Source organism: Rutidosis leptorrhynchoides, chromosome 6 (genome assembly GCF_046630445.1).
Source record: "Rutidosis leptorrhynchoides isolate AG116_Rl617_1_P2 chromosome 6, CSIRO_AGI_Rlap_v1, whole genome shotgun sequence".
NCBI classification, from domain to species: Eukaryota; Viridiplantae; Streptophyta; class Magnoliopsida; order Asterales; family Asteraceae; genus Rutidosis; species Rutidosis leptorrhynchoides.
In genome coordinates this window covers 108,705,189-108,723,470 of record NC_092338.1, presented here as the reverse complement: position 1 = coordinate 108,723,470, position 18,282 = coordinate 108,705,189, and the positions used below count along the sequence as shown (strand labels likewise).

The window sequence follows — 18,282 nt, the reverse complement described above, 5'->3', positions numbered from 1 at the left end:
GGAATCCTCATTCCAGTTATTAAAGAAGAAGTTAACGTCTGCACCCATTTTGTCATTACCGGAAGGAAATGATGATTTCGTGATCTATTGTGATGCTTCACGCCAAGGTTTAGGATGTGTATTAATGCAACGCACAAAAGTCATCGCATATGCCTCACGACAACTAAAAATTCATGAAAAGAACTATACGACGCACGATTTGGAACTTGGAGCAGTAGTTTTTGCACTCAAAATATGGAGACACTATCTATATGGCACCAAGTGTACAGTGTACACCGACCATAAGAGTCTTCAACATATTTTTGATCAAAAACAACTCAATATGAGGCAACGTCGCTGGGTAGAGTTGTTAAACGATTACGATTGTGAAATCCGTTACCACCCCGGAAAGGCTAATGTTGTAGCTGATGCCCTAAGTCGAAAAGAAAGAGTAAAACCTCTTAGGGTCCGAGCTTTGAATATTACAATTCGTACTGATCTCACAAAGCAAATTCAAGCAGCACAGTTAGAAACTTTAAAAGAAGAAAACGAAAAAGGTGAAATGAGCAAAGGGTTAGAAAAACAACTTGAAGTAAAAGCCGATGGAACCCTGTATTTTGCTGGTAGGATATGGGTACCAAGACATGGTAACCTAAGGCAACTAGTACTAGATGAAGCACACAAAACGAGGTACTCAATTCACCCAGGAAATGGGAAAATGTACCACGATCTCAAGAAGTTATATTGGTGGCCTAATATGAAGACAGAAATTGCTACTTATGTAAGCAAATGTTTGACGTGTGCAAAGGTTAAAGCTGAGCACCAAAAGCCGTCAGGATTACTGCAAAAACCAGAAATTCCGCAGTGGAAATGGGAAAGAATAACCATGGATTTCATTACGAAATTGCCAAGGACTGCAAGTAGTCATGATACTATTTGGGTGATAGTTGATCGTCTAACTATATCAGCTCACTTCCTACCAATAAAGGAGACAGACAGTATGGAGAAATTAGCACGCCTATATTTGAAGGAAGTAGTTTCCAGGCATGGTGTACCCATCTCCATCATATCTGATCGCGACACCCGATTCACATCACGTTTTTGGCAGTCATTACAAAAAGCATTGGGAACTCGATTTGATATGAGCACCGCTTATCACCCACAGACAGATGGTCAAAGTGAAAGAACAATACAAACATTGGAAGACATGTTACGGGCATGCGTGATTGACTTTGGAACCAGTTGGGATCGACACTTACCGTTGGCAGAATTTTCATACAATAACAGCTATCATACGAGCATCAACGCAGCGCCATTTGAAGCACTTTACGGTAGAAAGTGCAGAACTCCTATATGTTGGAGTGAAGTAGGAGAAAGACAACTTACTGGACCAGAAATTATTCATGAAACCACCGAAAAGATCATTCAAATACAACAGCGATTGAAAACGGCCATGAGTCGCCAAAAGAGTTATGCTGATGTAAGAAGAAAACCGCTAGAATTTCAAGTGGGCGACAAAGTCATGTTGAAAGTGTCACCCTGGAAAGGCGTTGTACGATTCGGTAAACGAGGAAAGCTAAGTCCTAGGTACGTAGGACCCTTTGAAATCACCGAAAGAATTGGAACAGTTGCTTATCGATTAAAGCTACCGCAAGAACTTATTAGTGTTCACAACACATTTCACGTGTCAAATTTGAAGAAATGTTTAGCTGAAGAAGATGTCGTAATTCCTCTTGACGAAATACGAATCAATGATAAACTCCATTTTATCGAAGAACCTGTTGAAATCATGGACCGTGAGGTCAAACAATTAAAACAAAGCAAAATACCGATAGTTAGGGTTCGTTGGAACGCAAGACGAGGACCCGAGTTTACTTGGGAACGTGAAGATCAAATGAAGCAAAAGTATCCACATTTGTTCACTGATATCGCTCATGAAACAGGTACTACTCAAAATTTCGGGACGAAATTTTCTTTAACGGGGAGGTACTGTGATGACCCGAAAAATTTCGACTAATTTAAACCAATTCTCTATACGATTTATTATTTTAACACGTTAAACAAAGTCTGTTAGATTGAGTCTCAAAATTTTAGAACTGTTTCATATATACAATTACCTTTGACTACTCTCGACGATTCATGAACAATTATATGTATGTATATATATATATGTACAAGTAAAAACGACTTTCCTACAGTAAAAATTACTTTGCTACAGTAAAACACAATTTGCTACAGTAAAACACTATTTGCTACAGTGAAACCGTATTTTGCTACAGTGCTACAGTGAAAACACTATTTGCTACAGTGCTACAGTGATTTGCTACAGTAAAACACTATTTGCTACAGTAAACACTATTTGCTACAGTAAACACTATTTGCTACAGTAAAACACTATTTGCTACAGTAAACACTATTTGCTACAGTACACTATTTGATGTCGACGAACTAGCAAACAAAAACGGAAAAGGCGGCCATGCGATCGCATGGCAAAAACACTGAAAACTCATGCGATCGCATGAGCTACAGTAAATCGAAAAGTATTATAAATACGCCAGATTCCTGCACGAACTCTTCACACTTAAATTTCTTTAATCAATTTTTATATTTATAATTATAATTATAATTTTAATATAAGTTTAATAATAATAAAGTATATTCGAGGGTGTTTTAATTAGGGTTTCAAACCGCTTTAAGCTAAGGAAATATTGGGTATTGTTCGGGGTATTGTTCTTGAATCCAAGGCCAACCATACAGTCGTCTACCATCATTACGTCTACGCAATTTGCCTACAATATTGAATCGCAATATTGAACTGTGAGTTATAGTCTCCCTTTTTAAATACTTTAAATATTTTTGGGCTGAGAATACATGCAATTTATTTTAAACGCGATAAGACACAAGTACATACTAAATTCTACACTGAGTTAAACCGAAAATCCCTTAGCTTTGGTAACTAGTAGCTGCCAGTACATAGGATGTGGACTGGTGGGCGCGAATAATCGTATATGGATCCATAGGGCTTGACATCCCCGTCCGAGCTAGAGCGCTAGCCTTTTAACGGACGTATGTTATTTGAGTTTATGACACGTTGGTTTGCGTGTATTAAAACGAATAGGGTAATTATCATTATAGCGTTAAGTTTAGTTACCAGGGTGCTCTGTTATGTAGAATCTATTGATAAACTTTTGATGAAATCTTGTGATCCATCTTTATATACTTATGACTCGAGCAATTAAAACTATAACTCACCAACATTCGTGTTGACTTTTTAGCATGTTTTATTCTCAGGTCCTTAGAATGCTTCCGCTGTGATGTGCTTGTTGCCTGCATGGAGTCTCTCATGCTTTGTACAAAGTTTATTGCATTCAAAATAAAACTGCGTTGTGTAATAAATAATTGGACTGTGAAGTCAACCTGTAAATTAAAGACTTATGTATTTTGGGGTTTTGCTTATACCTAAGCACTCGCCCACATGTTTATAACTTTCTATGTTTAGAAAGTCACTTATTTTAATGAATGCAATATTTTATCAAAACGTATCATATAGAGGTCAAAACCTCACTGTGGAATCAATGATTAACGTGCTGCGTCAATAGCGATTTTGACGGGTCGTTACACTTAAGCTAGAGCTTATAGCTAGAGCTAGAGTTAGAGCTAGAGCTAGAGCTTATGGTTGGAGTCGATAACAGAGCTTATGATTGGAACTGATAACTGAGCTTATTTTAAAAGCTAGAGCTTATTCTTTTTGTAAATGTTTGGCGAAACCGAACTGAAGCTACAACTTATAGCTGTAAATTGACTTAAAAAGTCAATAAAAGTATATAATTATAATAGATAGCTAGTCCGGATCGGCCCGCCTGATGCGGCGGGGGCTTTCGGTCTGCATGTTCGTATTTAATGTAGCTTTGTGTATGTACAGAGGGGGAGACGGCCCATGTGTAAAGACATGTTTTAGATGTTTATTGGGATGGCGTTTTTGAAAAAGTGTCCGTTTCGAACGTAGTTAGCCTCGTTTTGTTCGTAAAATTATTTAGAGGTTATTGGTGGTGTCAGTGGACGATAATTCGCGTCGAATAGGAAGATATAGGTCGTTAAAGATGGCGGTGATTTCTGTGAGTATTTATGAATTAAATATTGAAGTTACACCTCAAGGCCCTACATAATTGTAAGATTGGACAAAGTATAGGGGGTTTAACTGAAAAATACAAGTGTAAAAAGAGTGCTTGTAACGACAAAAAATTGAATGGGGACGACACCAAAATCCATGACATTTAGTGTATGTCCTACATAATTGTAAGATTGGACAAAGTATAGGGGGTTTAACTGGAAAATACAAGTGTAAAAAGAGTGCTTGGAACGACAAAAAATTGAATGGGGACGACACCAAAATCCATGACATTTAGTGTATGTATAAATATAAATATAAATATAAATAAATGGGGACGACACCAAAATCCATGACATTTAGTATAATAATAATAATAATAATAATAATAATAATAATAATAATAATAATAATAATAATAATAATTATTATTATTATTATTATTATTATTATTATTATTATATATAAAGAGTAAATAAGTAATTTTTTATTTCATAAACTATGATTTTATTTTATTAGCTAGTTCAACTAGCTTATATTTTCATAACTTTTATTATAAGCTCTGAAAATTAAATCATTCAAACGAAGCTACTAGCTTAAGCTTACGAAAAATCTTGATATATTCAAATTATGAAATTAGTAATGTTTAGAAAAATATTTTAATTCACAATTGATGATACTTTAATGTGGATGAGGTGGCTATTAACAATATAACCCTGTTGCAACTACGTTTAGAAAAAATTTAAATATTAAATAGTATGTTAAGGTTGCTTAGAAAAAATTTAAATATTAAATAGTATGTTAAGGTTACGTATGATAAAACTGCATGATTTAATGTTGCTTGATTCATAATCTGAATGATTAAAAGGTTCGGAATGAAATTAATTCTGAATACAATAAAATGTTTGTAATCATTTTGAATAAATAATAAAATGATGAAAAACTACGCTATTAACCTTTTGCATAACCAAGAAAAATAAATGTAGTTATTTATAAGTGTTCTTGATATAATTTAAAAAGAATATTACATAAAATTTATGTGTTCTATGGTTAAAAGAGTAATTTAGCTCCGAATGGTTTAACAATAAATTCTGAACAATTCAATCTCATATGTTATTCTAAAATCAGAAACAAATGTCTCAAAAGGTGAACCGTTCAGCATTCAATGATGAACCGTTCAATTAAGGGGTAACTAAAGGAAACTCAGGTCCATAGATATAAAATTTGTCTTTTTGTTGCTACCATAATAATAGGAGAAACCATATTAAGTTAATGGTTACCACAACAACAACAATATCCAATCTCACGAATGTAGGGTATGGGAAGGTGAGGTGTAGACAATCATTCTTCGTACTCTAGATTAGAAGGAAGTCACTAGTCCACCCGCGGGTATAGAACCCGCGATTAGATAAGGTCGTCTCTCCCTCTACTCGATAGCAAAGAGATTGCTTTCTAAAGGACATCCGGCCAGAAATGCTCATAAAAACGAAATAGAGAGGGCAAATGATACTTACCTGTAAGAGTTATGTGCGCCTAGAAAGATTCAACCATACAAAGTAGCTAAAAAAAAGGACACATATAGCAGTAATGCACAACAGTAGGACATATAGCATGGATAATATAGTGCACAGAGACGTGCAATTCAAAGTAGACATATAAACAAACAAAATACACACCCACCTACCCACCCACACAGACACACACATATATATATGGTGAGGAACCAGAGAGAACCACGGGTGGAAGAGAACCCAATGAACCAACACACTCACCTTCGATCTGTAGACTAATTTTCAATCTGTAGGCAGACTGAACATCGATCTGTAGCAGATTGAACTTACCGATTAAAAAAAATTAAAAAGGTTTTTTTATGTAACACATTTAACTCAATCTGCAACAGATTGGGTTCAATCTGTAACAAACTGAACTCAATCTGTTGCAGATTGAACCCAGTCTGTTGTAGATTGAACTCAGATCGAATACTCGAACTTGCAGATTGAACTCCAAAGATGAAAAGTAGATGCATTTAGTAGATGCATCTCACAAAAATCAAGTCATGAACAAAATTAAAAACGCAGATATGTTAGTGTTCATCTCATGAATATATCTACAAAGTTTCAGATTCTAACTATTAGATTCGAGCTCGAATTTGTGAGTCAAAGATTTAGAGGAAAAATGTCAACAATTTCTTCATGATTCAAATTCATAATCTATATAATGTTTCAGCTTAAATTTACGATTGGCGAGCATTCGATGCAACATTTTAAACAACATTCATGTTGGAATCATCATCTAAAACGCCTTGGATTGATGAATCAAATTCATGTTCGTCGTTCATCATAGCCGATTTTGTTTTTGCTTTGGTTCGTTGAGTTCGATGGTACCCTTGGTTCGCTCCAGAACCCTTCACTATATATATATATATATATATATATATATATATATATATATATATATATATATATATATATATATATATATATATATATATACACACCCCCCCCCCCCACACATACATAAGCATGTATAAATACATAAACATAGATACATATAGATACTTTCATATATATATATATATATATATATACCTAGTTACAGATACAAACATACATACATACAACCATTAAGTTAATAGTTACCACCTGTGAGCAATTCTTTTATCAAACTTTTCCCCTTATCATAAGAATTTATAGATCCGTTACTGGTAATTGTAATGTACTAGATGCAATTTTCTTTAAGTTTTATATAATTATAAAGTTATAATCAAAATTATAAGAAATTTTCATGTATGTGTTTTTTTCGAAAAGAAAAGAGATTTATATTACGGCTCTAATTATTGAGTCGACAACAAGCTTCGATTTATTGACGATTTGAGCCTAAAGTAAATCTCAAGCATGATTTGAAATTCATACAAATTTGATTTTACCATTTTCATGGCGTCTCAATTTTATTTTATTTTTTTAAAAAAAAATTTCCTACTTATTGGCCGAAAATCCACTCGGAAGCAAATCTTTCTATCCGTCGAATAGAAAGAGGGATTATTTTCTTTACTTTTGAGAGTGTTTTCACTCTGGGTGGGAAAATGACTTGTTTTTATTCTAGGATAGAAGAATGATTGTTTACATTTCATCTCCTTGATACACCACTTATGTGGTATTGGTTTTTGTTGTTGTTGTATTTATATATAATCATAAATCATACAATATGATTACACATAAAAAAAATTTTAGAGGTGATATTTTTCCACTTCCACCACTTATGATTTTTAGGTCAGATTTGGCAACTCATATATGATTAATTAGCATATTTTCAATGACACTTTCAAATTGAAATGATTTGTATCAAATCATTTGTGTGCACACCTGATTTGTTTTATTTCATCCATTACCATGTAAGTGGCCACCAAACATAAAACACCACCGAATCACACTTCAAAAGGAAAAAAGCAAATACACAAGGCTACATGTTTTAGGCATAATATTACTAACAATGATTATAAGTGACATTTTATAGTCTTATAGAGATCTATATACCAATAAAATCTGCATGATTCCTATAATCTTCAAAAGAATTATTTAATAAGATAGTTGATAATCAAATAAGATTATTTATTAATGGAAGATAGATTATTATATTATATTATTATAGTATATAGTATAATAAGATTCATTATAATGAAAAATATTTCAAACTAAAAGTCTAACAAGCGGTGACGTTAATTCTTAGTGTTCAGCTCACAAAATTCTACTTATACAATAACCTTGAGGCTGAAAGAGTTAAAGAGCAGTTCAATGTGCAGTTAAGACTCAATTTTCTTATTTAGTAATAAAATAATATTATCTTTATTATTTTTAATTTGTTTCCATTTAATTAAATTATTTAAATCTAAAAATAAATAAAATAATGTCACGTTATAATATTACTCCGTAAAAACTAGTACAATCAGGATAAAAACTTTTTTTTTTTAACAGCAATGCGGAATCACCCAGGGAGAATTAACCACCCACACGTTCATGTCTCATAGTTGCATGACATACCCCCAACTGCTGCCCAGGAGGAAACCCGACCCAATCCGAGGACATGGCGGTAAAACCCCCCTCCTCCTCTGCCCTCGCAACACGATGTGTGAAAGGCACCATTGGGTGGAATTCAAGGGTAAAAGGGCAACCTTGTGTGCAATCGTGGGTCGAACTCCTGACATCTCGCTAAAAAGGTAGATCACTACCGCATTAGCTGCAATACAAGGTTCAATCAGTATAAAAACGATTAGAATTCCTAAAAGAAAATCACCATTTTTCACATGACTTACTTATCAAGGTTGACGAAACAACTATTATTCATCCCGATTTCATTGTCATGGCGTCAACTTTTTTGTAAACCTACTTATTGGCCGGAGGTCCATTTAGATGCAATCTCTCTATTCATAGAACATTGAGAGGAATAATTTTCTCTACTCTTGAGGTGTTTTCACTCTGGGTGGAGAAATGACTTCTCTTTATTTTAGGATAGAGGATGATTGTCTATATCTTATCTCCCCATACTCCACTTTTGTGGGATTGAGTTTTATTGTAGTTGTTGTTATCAAGATTGGCCAAACAACAATCACCAATTTTCACTTCACTTAAACTTTATGTCTAGAAATACGTAGTAATGGTGGGCTTTTTTTTTCCTTCATCACACGGTTAGTTGATTCTTTCGCACAAGTCAAACAATAAGCATTATAAAGGGTTCTCGGTTTGAACATATTAACAATACTCTTACTCTCTAATTGCAACCCTCAAATGAAAAGATTAATGACAAAACCCTTCATGATAACCCATCTTTCCATACAAAGAATAAATACCCTCATGATTCTAGAACCATCCACAATCGTCTATATCTGTTTTGTAACTAACTGCCAACACGATCGGCTATAATTATGGAAAGGATTCTATCCTTAATCGAACAGGATATGTTAACCGGCTTTAAAGAATATGCGTGTATCCTTCATACCGTATGATATCTACGCGTTTATAGATTCAGTCAAAGCTTTGCACATTGATTTTTCTTGTTTACTGCATAATTATCGCAATCAGTTGCGGTTAATTCGTATGCGCGGATATGTGCATGATTAAGTCCCTAGTTCAATATTATGGGATGCAAAGCATATGAAACCGAACTCTAAAACCACAATAATCACAAAAATAAGAATTCGCACACGTTAAATGTCTTGTGTAATTAGCGCAATTAGTTGCGTGTAATCTGCATGCGCGGATATGTGCATAGTTACATATTAACTAATTGGATATATTAAAAGACGTAAAATGTTTTGCACAAGTAGGTATCAAACAAGATACCACAAACACTTGCAGCCAATTTGGAAGAGTCTCAACCACAAGAACCATAAATGATATCAAACAAGCACGAAAATATGAGTGATGCTAAACCATGGCTATCTGCTTACTACCATTGATCAAAATCCCCTTCTTACCTTCTTCTCTACCATCATTCTCCTGTAATTTCTCATCTGCTCTCCACAACAACCAAATCTTCATAACATCACCATCCATCTATAAAACATCAGCATCGTATCGCTTCCCACCTGGCAGACGTTCCATTGAAGAAGACGATAACGACGACGACGATGATAATTCCAATGGTAATAATAGTAGTAAGTTCACAGAGGCTGTGGCACTATTTAACAGCAGGGATTTTTATGGATCCCATGACGTTCTAGAATCAATATGGAACGATTCAGAAGATCCCGTTCGATCCCTTGTTCATGGGATCTTACAATGTGCTGTAGGTTTCCACCATCTCTTTAATCAGGTACATAGATACTTCAAGAATGCCGGAAAATGATTTAGTGTAACTAATTAATAGGTTAGCATAAAATTGTGTTTACCAAGCGCTTTTTACTAATTATTTACGTTTTAATGTAAATAAAGTTTTAAGGTCTTCCCTCATCGGTAACCCGGAAGGGCGAGTAATCCGACCTCATACTCTACTGTACGCAACCCATCAGGATTAATGTAAATATTTTTGATGATCTCTCCAAAAACGCAATCCCAAACACCCCCTTAGTCTACTAGATTTTGATGTAATTCTTTGTAATGATAGAATCATAAAGGTGCAATGATGGAAATGGGAGAGGGTCTATGCAAATTACGAAAACTGAATTTGGACGACGGACCTTTTCATCAATTCGAAAGAGACATGTCTGCAGTTTTGGACTTCATTTACAAAACACAATTAGAGTTTGCAGCATGTGAGTTAATCAATCACTGCCATAATCTACACCTAAACTGTATTATGCAGGACCAATTAACTTTGAGCTATATATAACAACAATTATGTTTATGTAAATCTAATTAGGTAACGAAGACATGTGTGTCACTATGGATCAATCAGAGACTTCATACAAACTTCTGGGTGGTTATGGTGCAGGACAACATTTATATTGGTTAGAAATGGATGCATCTGCAAGCTTATTTATAGTTTTTTGCCCTGATAGATCTAATACTTCTGCTGACCAACCAAAAGTCAGACTTCCAATTCTGTATGCTTCTCAAAAACATCTTATGGAGCTAGATCATACATAGTCGATACCAAAATACACGTATAATCGTTGTATGTCAACAATTTTTGAACATATATATAATGTAACTATTATATTATACCTATTTTTCTTCTATACAAATGATAAAATACACAAAGAATGAAATGCAATGGAAAGGATGGCAGAGATTAGCCTTTCGCTTTTCCGACGTACAAATTATCTACAATCTACACCAATAATAGTAGTTTTTGGCTATGTATAATGTACAGTTACTTGAATCTAATAAAACGAAATCAGTTAGTACCTGTTTCTTTGTTCACGAAATCGAATATCTCTTCAGAATTCACATGAATTTCCCAACCTCTGTTTCAGCAAACATGTGCGCTTTTTTTCCTCGAAAGCCTCTGGTAAAAGCTCTTCGAAATATTCCAAAAATAGTGACCATTCGTCTTCTTTCATTTCATCGAACGAAACACACACACCCGTATCATGAGTGTTGTTATGAGCTGCAAAACTCACGCTTCGTAAAATTGGTACCCCGGATGAACCATAACCATCTTTGATATCACTTTCTTGGATCACTCGAGACAAACGTGGATCACGTAACTCATTTTTTACTCCTTCGGATGAATATTTCATCAGTTCTGGTAGTTTTTCGGTTGCTTGACGTGTTGAAACATCTTCATTTCGCATAAAACTGTCGTCAAATGCAAACATTTCATCGAATTCTTTAACTTCTTCATCTGTTCCTTCGGTTGTTATTTCAAGATCTAAGTTAGCCTTCGCGTTGACACATATTTTCTCCAAAACGCTCCAATTTTCTTCACCCCCGATAAACTCGCGTGTCATCATTTCACCCATATCAGCAAGAGTAAGTCCAGCAGCAGTCGCCCGTTTCAAAAAAAGGGAACAAAGTATAAAAATACGCACCGAGCACTCCCTAATTAACGGAAGTTCGGTTCTTAAAAGTTCAGCATCTTTAAACGGGTCGAGATCCGAGATATAATCAGCTTCGGTTTCTGAAAACGGCATTGAAGCTTGGGGCCAATGCAGCCATTCAAAATACGGATCATCTAATGACTCCGGTAAACAAAACCCGTGATCGATCGGGACGAGTTCAGCCGTCCCGGAAACATAACGTCCGTTAAAATTCTTAACAAGCATGTTTCCAGCGTGTCGGTCAAGATTTAGAAGCCGTATATCGAGTATGCCGATACGGTGAACCGAACTGACCGAGAACACCGAAGGTCCTAAGTCTCCTGCATCTGTTTCGTGCTCTATGTATCGTTGTATCGATGTAATTTTAAAAGGCGGGTTTGAAGCGGGTCCCGTTTTGTTGTTGTTGTTTACGTTAAACGTGACATGACAGATTTTAACAAGTGCTGATGGAGGAACACCTGCAAAGCCACCATGGTCAAGCAAATAAGCAGCCAGTTCTCGATGCCCCGTTTCACCGACCCGAATAGACCTTCTCATCCCCGGTTGACCCAGCATTCGACCCGCAAACCCTTTAGGATTGTTGAACGCTAGTGGTTCTTCATCAGCGGGCTTCACAACTGCGATGGTGGTGCCTTTTCTTGATTGCAAATAGTAGGCCCCACCAAGGCCACTTGATACAGGTGTTGGTTTGACTCCTGATGCTAACGCAATTGCAACCTCGGCTACAAGAGCATGAACCATAGGAGCCTTACGACCGCTAATGATTTCGATTCTTGGATTAGATTCAAATTCATCTTTTGATGTAGTGGTTAGAGAAAAGCATGGAGTTGAATAGCTTTTGTGGAAATTAGGTGTGATGTTGGAGGTATGATTTGTGACGTTATGGGTGATGTCGTGCATCGTAGGATCAAAATGAGAGTAAGATTGGAGTCTGCACTTTGGAAGTTGGGAAAGTGGTTTAAATCCATGAGGATGATGATCAACAACAACAGCCATTCTGGTGTATATTATGATGGTTAGAATGGCTGCAACACATACTACATTAAGCGAGCCGGTTCTATGAAAATCGTTTTGACGGTTCGTTTTTCCCTAGGAGATTAGCCATCACATGCCTAGCAAACACAACAATAAGTAGTTAAAAACATCAGAGTTTCAAAGGTTTTCAGATCAGCAACAACTTCAGCAACCGAAGATCATACTACCTACTGTCCCAATTCAATTATCCCCGACAAAAAACACACAGTTTAAGAAAAATATCATTATTGAACATTTACACCTATACTTTTTGTTTACTTTACAGTTATACCCCTTACCTTTTTACCTATCTTTTTGTCTTACATGCATACATCAAGGGTATAAAGGAACTTTACCTATGAAAGTGGACATTTAATTTGGACATCCAAAAAGAAATACTAGAAAATAAATATGGACGAAAGAAGTGTTTTTTTATTCAACATTGTCGAATCATCACACTATGCATTTTACAGAAAGGATATAACAATACAAACCTCAGAGCAATAAATAGTGAATAAATTTCACATTTGTTACAGTTGATCATTACAAAAACTAATAAAAATATTAAGGAGATCTTAAGCAATATATAAACAAAAATTGAAGGGGAATTAATATAAATGATGAAGTTACTTACTTGACATTGGCATATACTGATTAGAAGATTGCATATATGTCAACTATAAGATCGGGGTCGCTAATCTCCGAACACCTATCATCAATTCAAAACACCAAATCATGGTAAGAAAGGATAAACGGTTTTAAATAATATACGCATAAAATCATTGTTCCCCTGATTTCCACAAATCCACTCATCTTTTTCCTATAGATATAAATAGTAGATATGTATATATACATAAATCATTTGGCCTAGTGGTTGGTGTCCTTATATCCTGATAGGAGGCAAAATGTTCAAAGCAACTAGCAGCACATGTTGATTGCCAAATAACCCGGTGGTTAGACAACGTACATAGGTCTAAAAGATATTCGCCTTTACATGATAACTTAAACGGGAAAAAACCAATCCGTTTACCCGTTTTTTATGCATCACCTGATCATTTATTTCAACGACCCTCATCATTTGCACGTAACACTTCAGACGGAAACCCGAACCCGATCGACGGTACTCGAGAACACATCCATACAAGCAGTGTCGGGTAGAGGTCCGTGAACGGATCCGGTAAAACCTCCCAGCCCAGCCAGACTTTATTTTAATGAGACACCTGGTGAGACCTTCTCTCACCAAGAGATTAAAATTGGTGACCTCAACCCACCCCACTTAATGTAGGGTACCCCACGTAATGTGGGATAAACTTAGGAAATAATTGTGCGTGCAAAGATTCGAACCCGCATCTCTCCTCTGAGAAGAATGCGTGAATCCACCACATCACACAGCCACAAGTTCTCAATTTACCCGTTTATATTGTATATTTAAAATTGGGTATACATAGAAGAAGATGATACCATGGTTAATTCCCTCGCTCCTCTAGTGATTGATTGATACAATTAACTGCAATACCAAATATTTGCATGTTATACATAATATGTATATGATATGATACCATTAATCCTGCACTTTTAAATTACAATTACAAAAACAAATGAGAATATGAAGAGAGACCCTGAACAGTGGTGAGGCATTCAGGGGGAGCTAATCTGCAATTTGAAGAGGCGCGAGAGAGAATGATTAATTCCGTCACACAAATGAAATTATTATTAATTATTAAATAAAAAATAAAAAAAGATGTAAGCTTTATGATGATTATTATTATTGTTATTGTTGTAGACGACGACGAAGAAGAAAGAAAGAAAGAACGAATCCTCCACCCTCCTTTCTCTCTCCTTCCTTTCTTTCATCTGACTTTAATCCAACACACAGAACACACAAACATTTGCCCCGATCTCTTCACCTATAAACTAGGTTCAAATGTCTGTTACCGATTTATGTTTGCCGTTCGTTTTAACTGGCTACCGTGTACCGCATATTTTACTTTTGTGGTGACACGTACCCACATAGGTTGGGGTGTATTTTTTTAACGGCCGTTAAAAGTCATTGACGAGTTCCAAAGGCGATGTCAGAACTCACTTATTTACTCGATTCTACCGCCCCTCAGGAGGCAACCTCGACAATGAATCTATACATGCATCGCGTGTGACAAAACTATTTCGGGTGAGGCTCAAACGCATAGACGTCTGAAACCTTCGAGGCCTATGAAAGGGCGGTAACCACAAGGAAAATATTTTTGAAGCACATGAGAGTCGAACCCTTGGCCCCCCCAGCACATTGGAACTCAAGTCACCACCAATACACCATTACCTTGACGTTGGTTAGGGGTGTCATCTAAGAAGTCGAAAACTGTCACATGATAAATTGTTCATACCTCATTTAGGACATGAGTAAAAATACTTTATTTACTCGGTTAACGTGAACCGAAAAACATTAGTTGTTGCCCGTTTTAACAACACGTCAGCTACTATTATCACGTTTTCGCTCATGACACCCGTTTTGCCTCATGATGATAGCAACCAATATCACGCCACCATGGCGTTTGCCGATCATGACGGAGGCTTTGACAATAGCACCGTGGTAGCTCTACATCTTAATGGATGCTTTTGCAATTGAGAAAATTATATTAATGGTATGTTCCATCGAATATTATGACACCCATAGGCGAAGCCAGGATTTACAGATGGGGGTGGCTTAGTCGTTAATCGGATGATTACAAAAAAAAGCTACATTAACCAGCCATAACATTATATTTGATATTTGGACCTTGATGGAGGTTTACAATTATTTGTGCATAATAATACAAATGAAACTTGAGTCTCGATTGGGCCTTGGGGGAGGCTGAGCATGTAACGACCCTGGACTTTCCAACGTATATTTATTAATATTTATTATTAATGCTTGTGTTTTAATAAACGTGTTCTTATACGTGTTACTTGTTACCGTATTTAACTTTTCATGGCCCGACTTGTCTTTGTGACACATGTACTTTTCACGAATAATATTTTCGAATATTATTTACGTTCATGATTAATTATTATTAATCACTTTTAATTAACTAATGTTAGTAGTTAATTACTTGGGCTTTTATTTTATTTGTTGCATATATACTTGGACTTGGGCCTTTATTATTGGAAATGGACTTGGAAGCCCACCCTACTTCTCTTAATGGATTAATTAAGAGCTCACTTTATGCTAGTAACATCTTAATGATAAACAAGATTAATTAGTGACATGAGGAATCTAGTTACATGTATACTTACACATCTTTCCCACACCATTTAGCTTTAATACCATTTCAAGCTCTCACCATCTCCTCATGCTTGAAAGTTAACTTTTGACCTTGCCATTTTTGTTTCTTGGCCGTGAGCTTTCCATGGGGGAGTGGAAATTCATTTTCAAATTTTTTGTTACTTATTACTTGTATTACTTCACTTCATTCTTCACACACAGAACTTACTTACATTTTCCTCTCATTTTCTCTCTACATTGTAAGTAACATGAACTATTTTTTTTCTTCTTTCTTTTCTTTAAAAACCGAAATATATCATTAAATATCATCATCATTTGCTTGTTTTGTTACTTGTTATTTTGTTGTTGTTGATTACCTACTAGTTATAAGAATCAAACTTTCTAGTTTATTCTTCATATTATCTTGTTTATACAAGAACATACAAGAACCAAAGAGGATCAAGATTATAGTTTGATTCCTCCATAAAACTTGTTAAAAGAAAGTTCATGAGTTTTAAAATCATACTTGTGTTCATGTTTGTAAACTTGAGGTTTACTTTCTTAAAGATCAAAGCCTTAGCTTGAATCTTTCTAAGTATGAACAACCATGAACTTATTACTTGTAGATTTAGTTTATCTCTTCATTTTATGTACTTTAAAGTTGTGATGTTGTTAATTTGGTCAAGTATTACTAGTTAATCTTGATCTCATATTTCTTGAAACTAAAAGTTAACTTTATAAGTTCAAGAACATGGAAGTATAACTTTTTAGTTATAACTGAAATGTCCCGTTCTTATTGATTAAAAACGTTCCATATTAATTGATTTCGTTGCGAGGTTTTGACCTCTATATGAGACGTTTTTCAAAGACTGCATTCATTTTTAAAACAAACCATAACCTTTATTTCATAAATAAATGTTTAAAAAGCTTTACGTAGATTATCAAATAATGATAATCTAAAATATCCTGTTTACACACGACCATTTCATAATGGTTTACAATACAAATATGTTACATCGAAATCAGTTTCTTGAATGCAGTTTTTACACAATATCATACAAACATGGACTCCAAATCTTGTCCTTATTTTAGTATGCAACAGCGGAAGCTCTTAGTATTCACCTGAGAATAAACATGCTTTAAACGTCAACAAAAATGTTGGTGAGTTATAGGTTTAACCTATATATATCAAATCGTAACAATAGACCACAAGATTTCATATTTCAATACACATCCCATACATAGAGATAAAAATCATTCATATGGTGAACACCTGGTAACCGACATTAACAAGATGCATATATAAGAATATCCCCATCATTCCGGGACACCCTTCGGATATGATATAAATTTCGAAGTACTAAAGCATCCGGTACTTTGGATGTGGTTTGTTAGGCCCAATAGATCTATCTTTAGGATTCGCGTCAATTAGGGTGTCTGTTCCCTAATTCTTAGATTACCAGACTTAATAAAAAGGGGCATATTCGATTTCGATAATTCAACCATAGAATGTAGTTTCACGTACTTGTGTCTATTTTGTAAATCATTTATAAAACCTGCATGTATTCTCATCCCAAAAATATTAGATTTTAAAAGTGGGACTATAACTCACTTTCACAGATTTTTACTTCGTCGAGAAGTAAGACTTGGCCACTGGTTGATTCACGAACCTATAACAATATATACATATATATCAAAGTATGTTCAAAATATATTTACAATACTTTTAATATATTTTGATGTTTTAAGTTTATTAAGTCAGCTGTCCTCGTTAGTAACCTACAACTAGTTGTCCACAGTTAGATGTACATAAATAAATCGATAAATATTATCTTGAATCAATCCACGACCTAGTGTATACATATCTCAGTATTGATCACAACTCAAACTATATATATTTTGGAATCAACCTCAACCCTGTATAGCTAACTCCAACATTCACATATAGAGTGTCTATGGTTGTTCTGAAATATATATAGATGTGTCGACATGATAGGTCGAAACATTGTATACGTGTCTATGGTATCTCAAGATTACATAATATACAATACAAGTTGATTAAGTTATGGTTGGAATAGATTTGTTACCAATTTTCACGTAGCTAAAATGAGAAAAATTATCCAATCTTGTTTTACCCATAACTTCTTCATTTTAAATCCGTTTTGAGTGAATCAAATTGCTATGGTTTCATATTGAACTCTATTTTATGAATCTAAACAGAAAAAGTATAGGTTTATAGTCGGAAAAATAAGTTACAAGTCGTTTTTGTAAAGGTAGTCATTTCAGTCGAAAGAACGACGTCTAGATGACCATTTTAGAAAACATACTTCCACTTTGAGTTTAACAATAATTTTTGGATATAGTTTCATGTTCATAATAAAAATCATTTTTCCAGAATAACAACTTTTAAATCAAAGTTTATCATAGTTTTTAATTAACTAACCCAAAACAGCCCGCGGTGTTACTACG

The 18,282-nt window shown here is 34.9% G+C and overlaps 2 protein-coding genes across 2 annotated transcripts; one reads left to right on the top strand and one right to left on the bottom strand.

Annotated features, from left to right (window-relative positions):
* The first annotated feature begins 9,418 nt into the window (after positions 1 to 9,418).
* Positions 9,419 to 10,749, top strand: LOC139852022 (uncharacterized). The gene is made up of 3 exons (XM_071841237.1): positions 9,419 to 9,895; positions 10,187 to 10,334; positions 10,442 to 10,749. The coding sequence occupies exons 1-3, from the start codon at positions 9,515 to 9,517 to the stop codon at positions 10,666 to 10,668; spliced, it is 756 nt and encodes a 251-aa protein (XP_071697338.1). The 5' UTR covers positions 9,419 to 9,514; the 3' UTR covers positions 10,669 to 10,749.
* A 6-nt stretch (positions 10,750 to 10,755) lies between these two features.
* Positions 10,756 to 14,457, bottom strand: LOC139852021 (phosphatidylinositol 4-kinase gamma 8-like). Its single transcript, XM_071841236.1, has 4 exons — positions 14,197 to 14,457; positions 14,040 to 14,085; positions 13,213 to 13,287; positions 10,756 to 12,676 (listed from the first exon to the last, which is right to left on the bottom strand). The coding sequence occupies exon 4, from the start codon at positions 12,558 to 12,560 to the stop codon at positions 10,962 to 10,964; it is 1,599 nt and encodes a 532-aa protein (XP_071697337.1). The 5' UTR covers positions 12,561 to 12,676; positions 13,213 to 13,287; positions 14,040 to 14,085; positions 14,197 to 14,457; the 3' UTR covers positions 10,756 to 10,961.
* Between the last annotated feature and the right edge of the window lie 3,825 nt (positions 14,458 to 18,282).

What these genes read in the sequence shown, in the direction of transcription:
- LOC139852022 (XM_071841237.1), top strand. Translation starts at nt 9,515, where the DNA reads ATGGCTATCTGCTTACTACCATTGATCAAAATCCCCTTCTTACCTTCT. An exon ending in TCCACCATCTCTTTAATCAG is followed by an intron (nt 9,896 to 10,186) that starts GTACATAGATAC and finishes TTGTAATGATAG; the next exon opens with AATCATAAAGGTGCAATGAT. An exon ending in ACAATTAGAGTTTGCAGCAT is followed by an intron (nt 10,335 to 10,441) that starts GTGAGTTAATCA and finishes AAATCTAATTAG; the next exon opens with GTAACGAAGACATGTGTGTC.
- LOC139852021 (XM_071841236.1), bottom strand. Translation starts at nt 12,560, where the DNA reads ATGGCTGTTGTTGTTGATCATCATCCTCATGGATTTAAACCACTTTCC.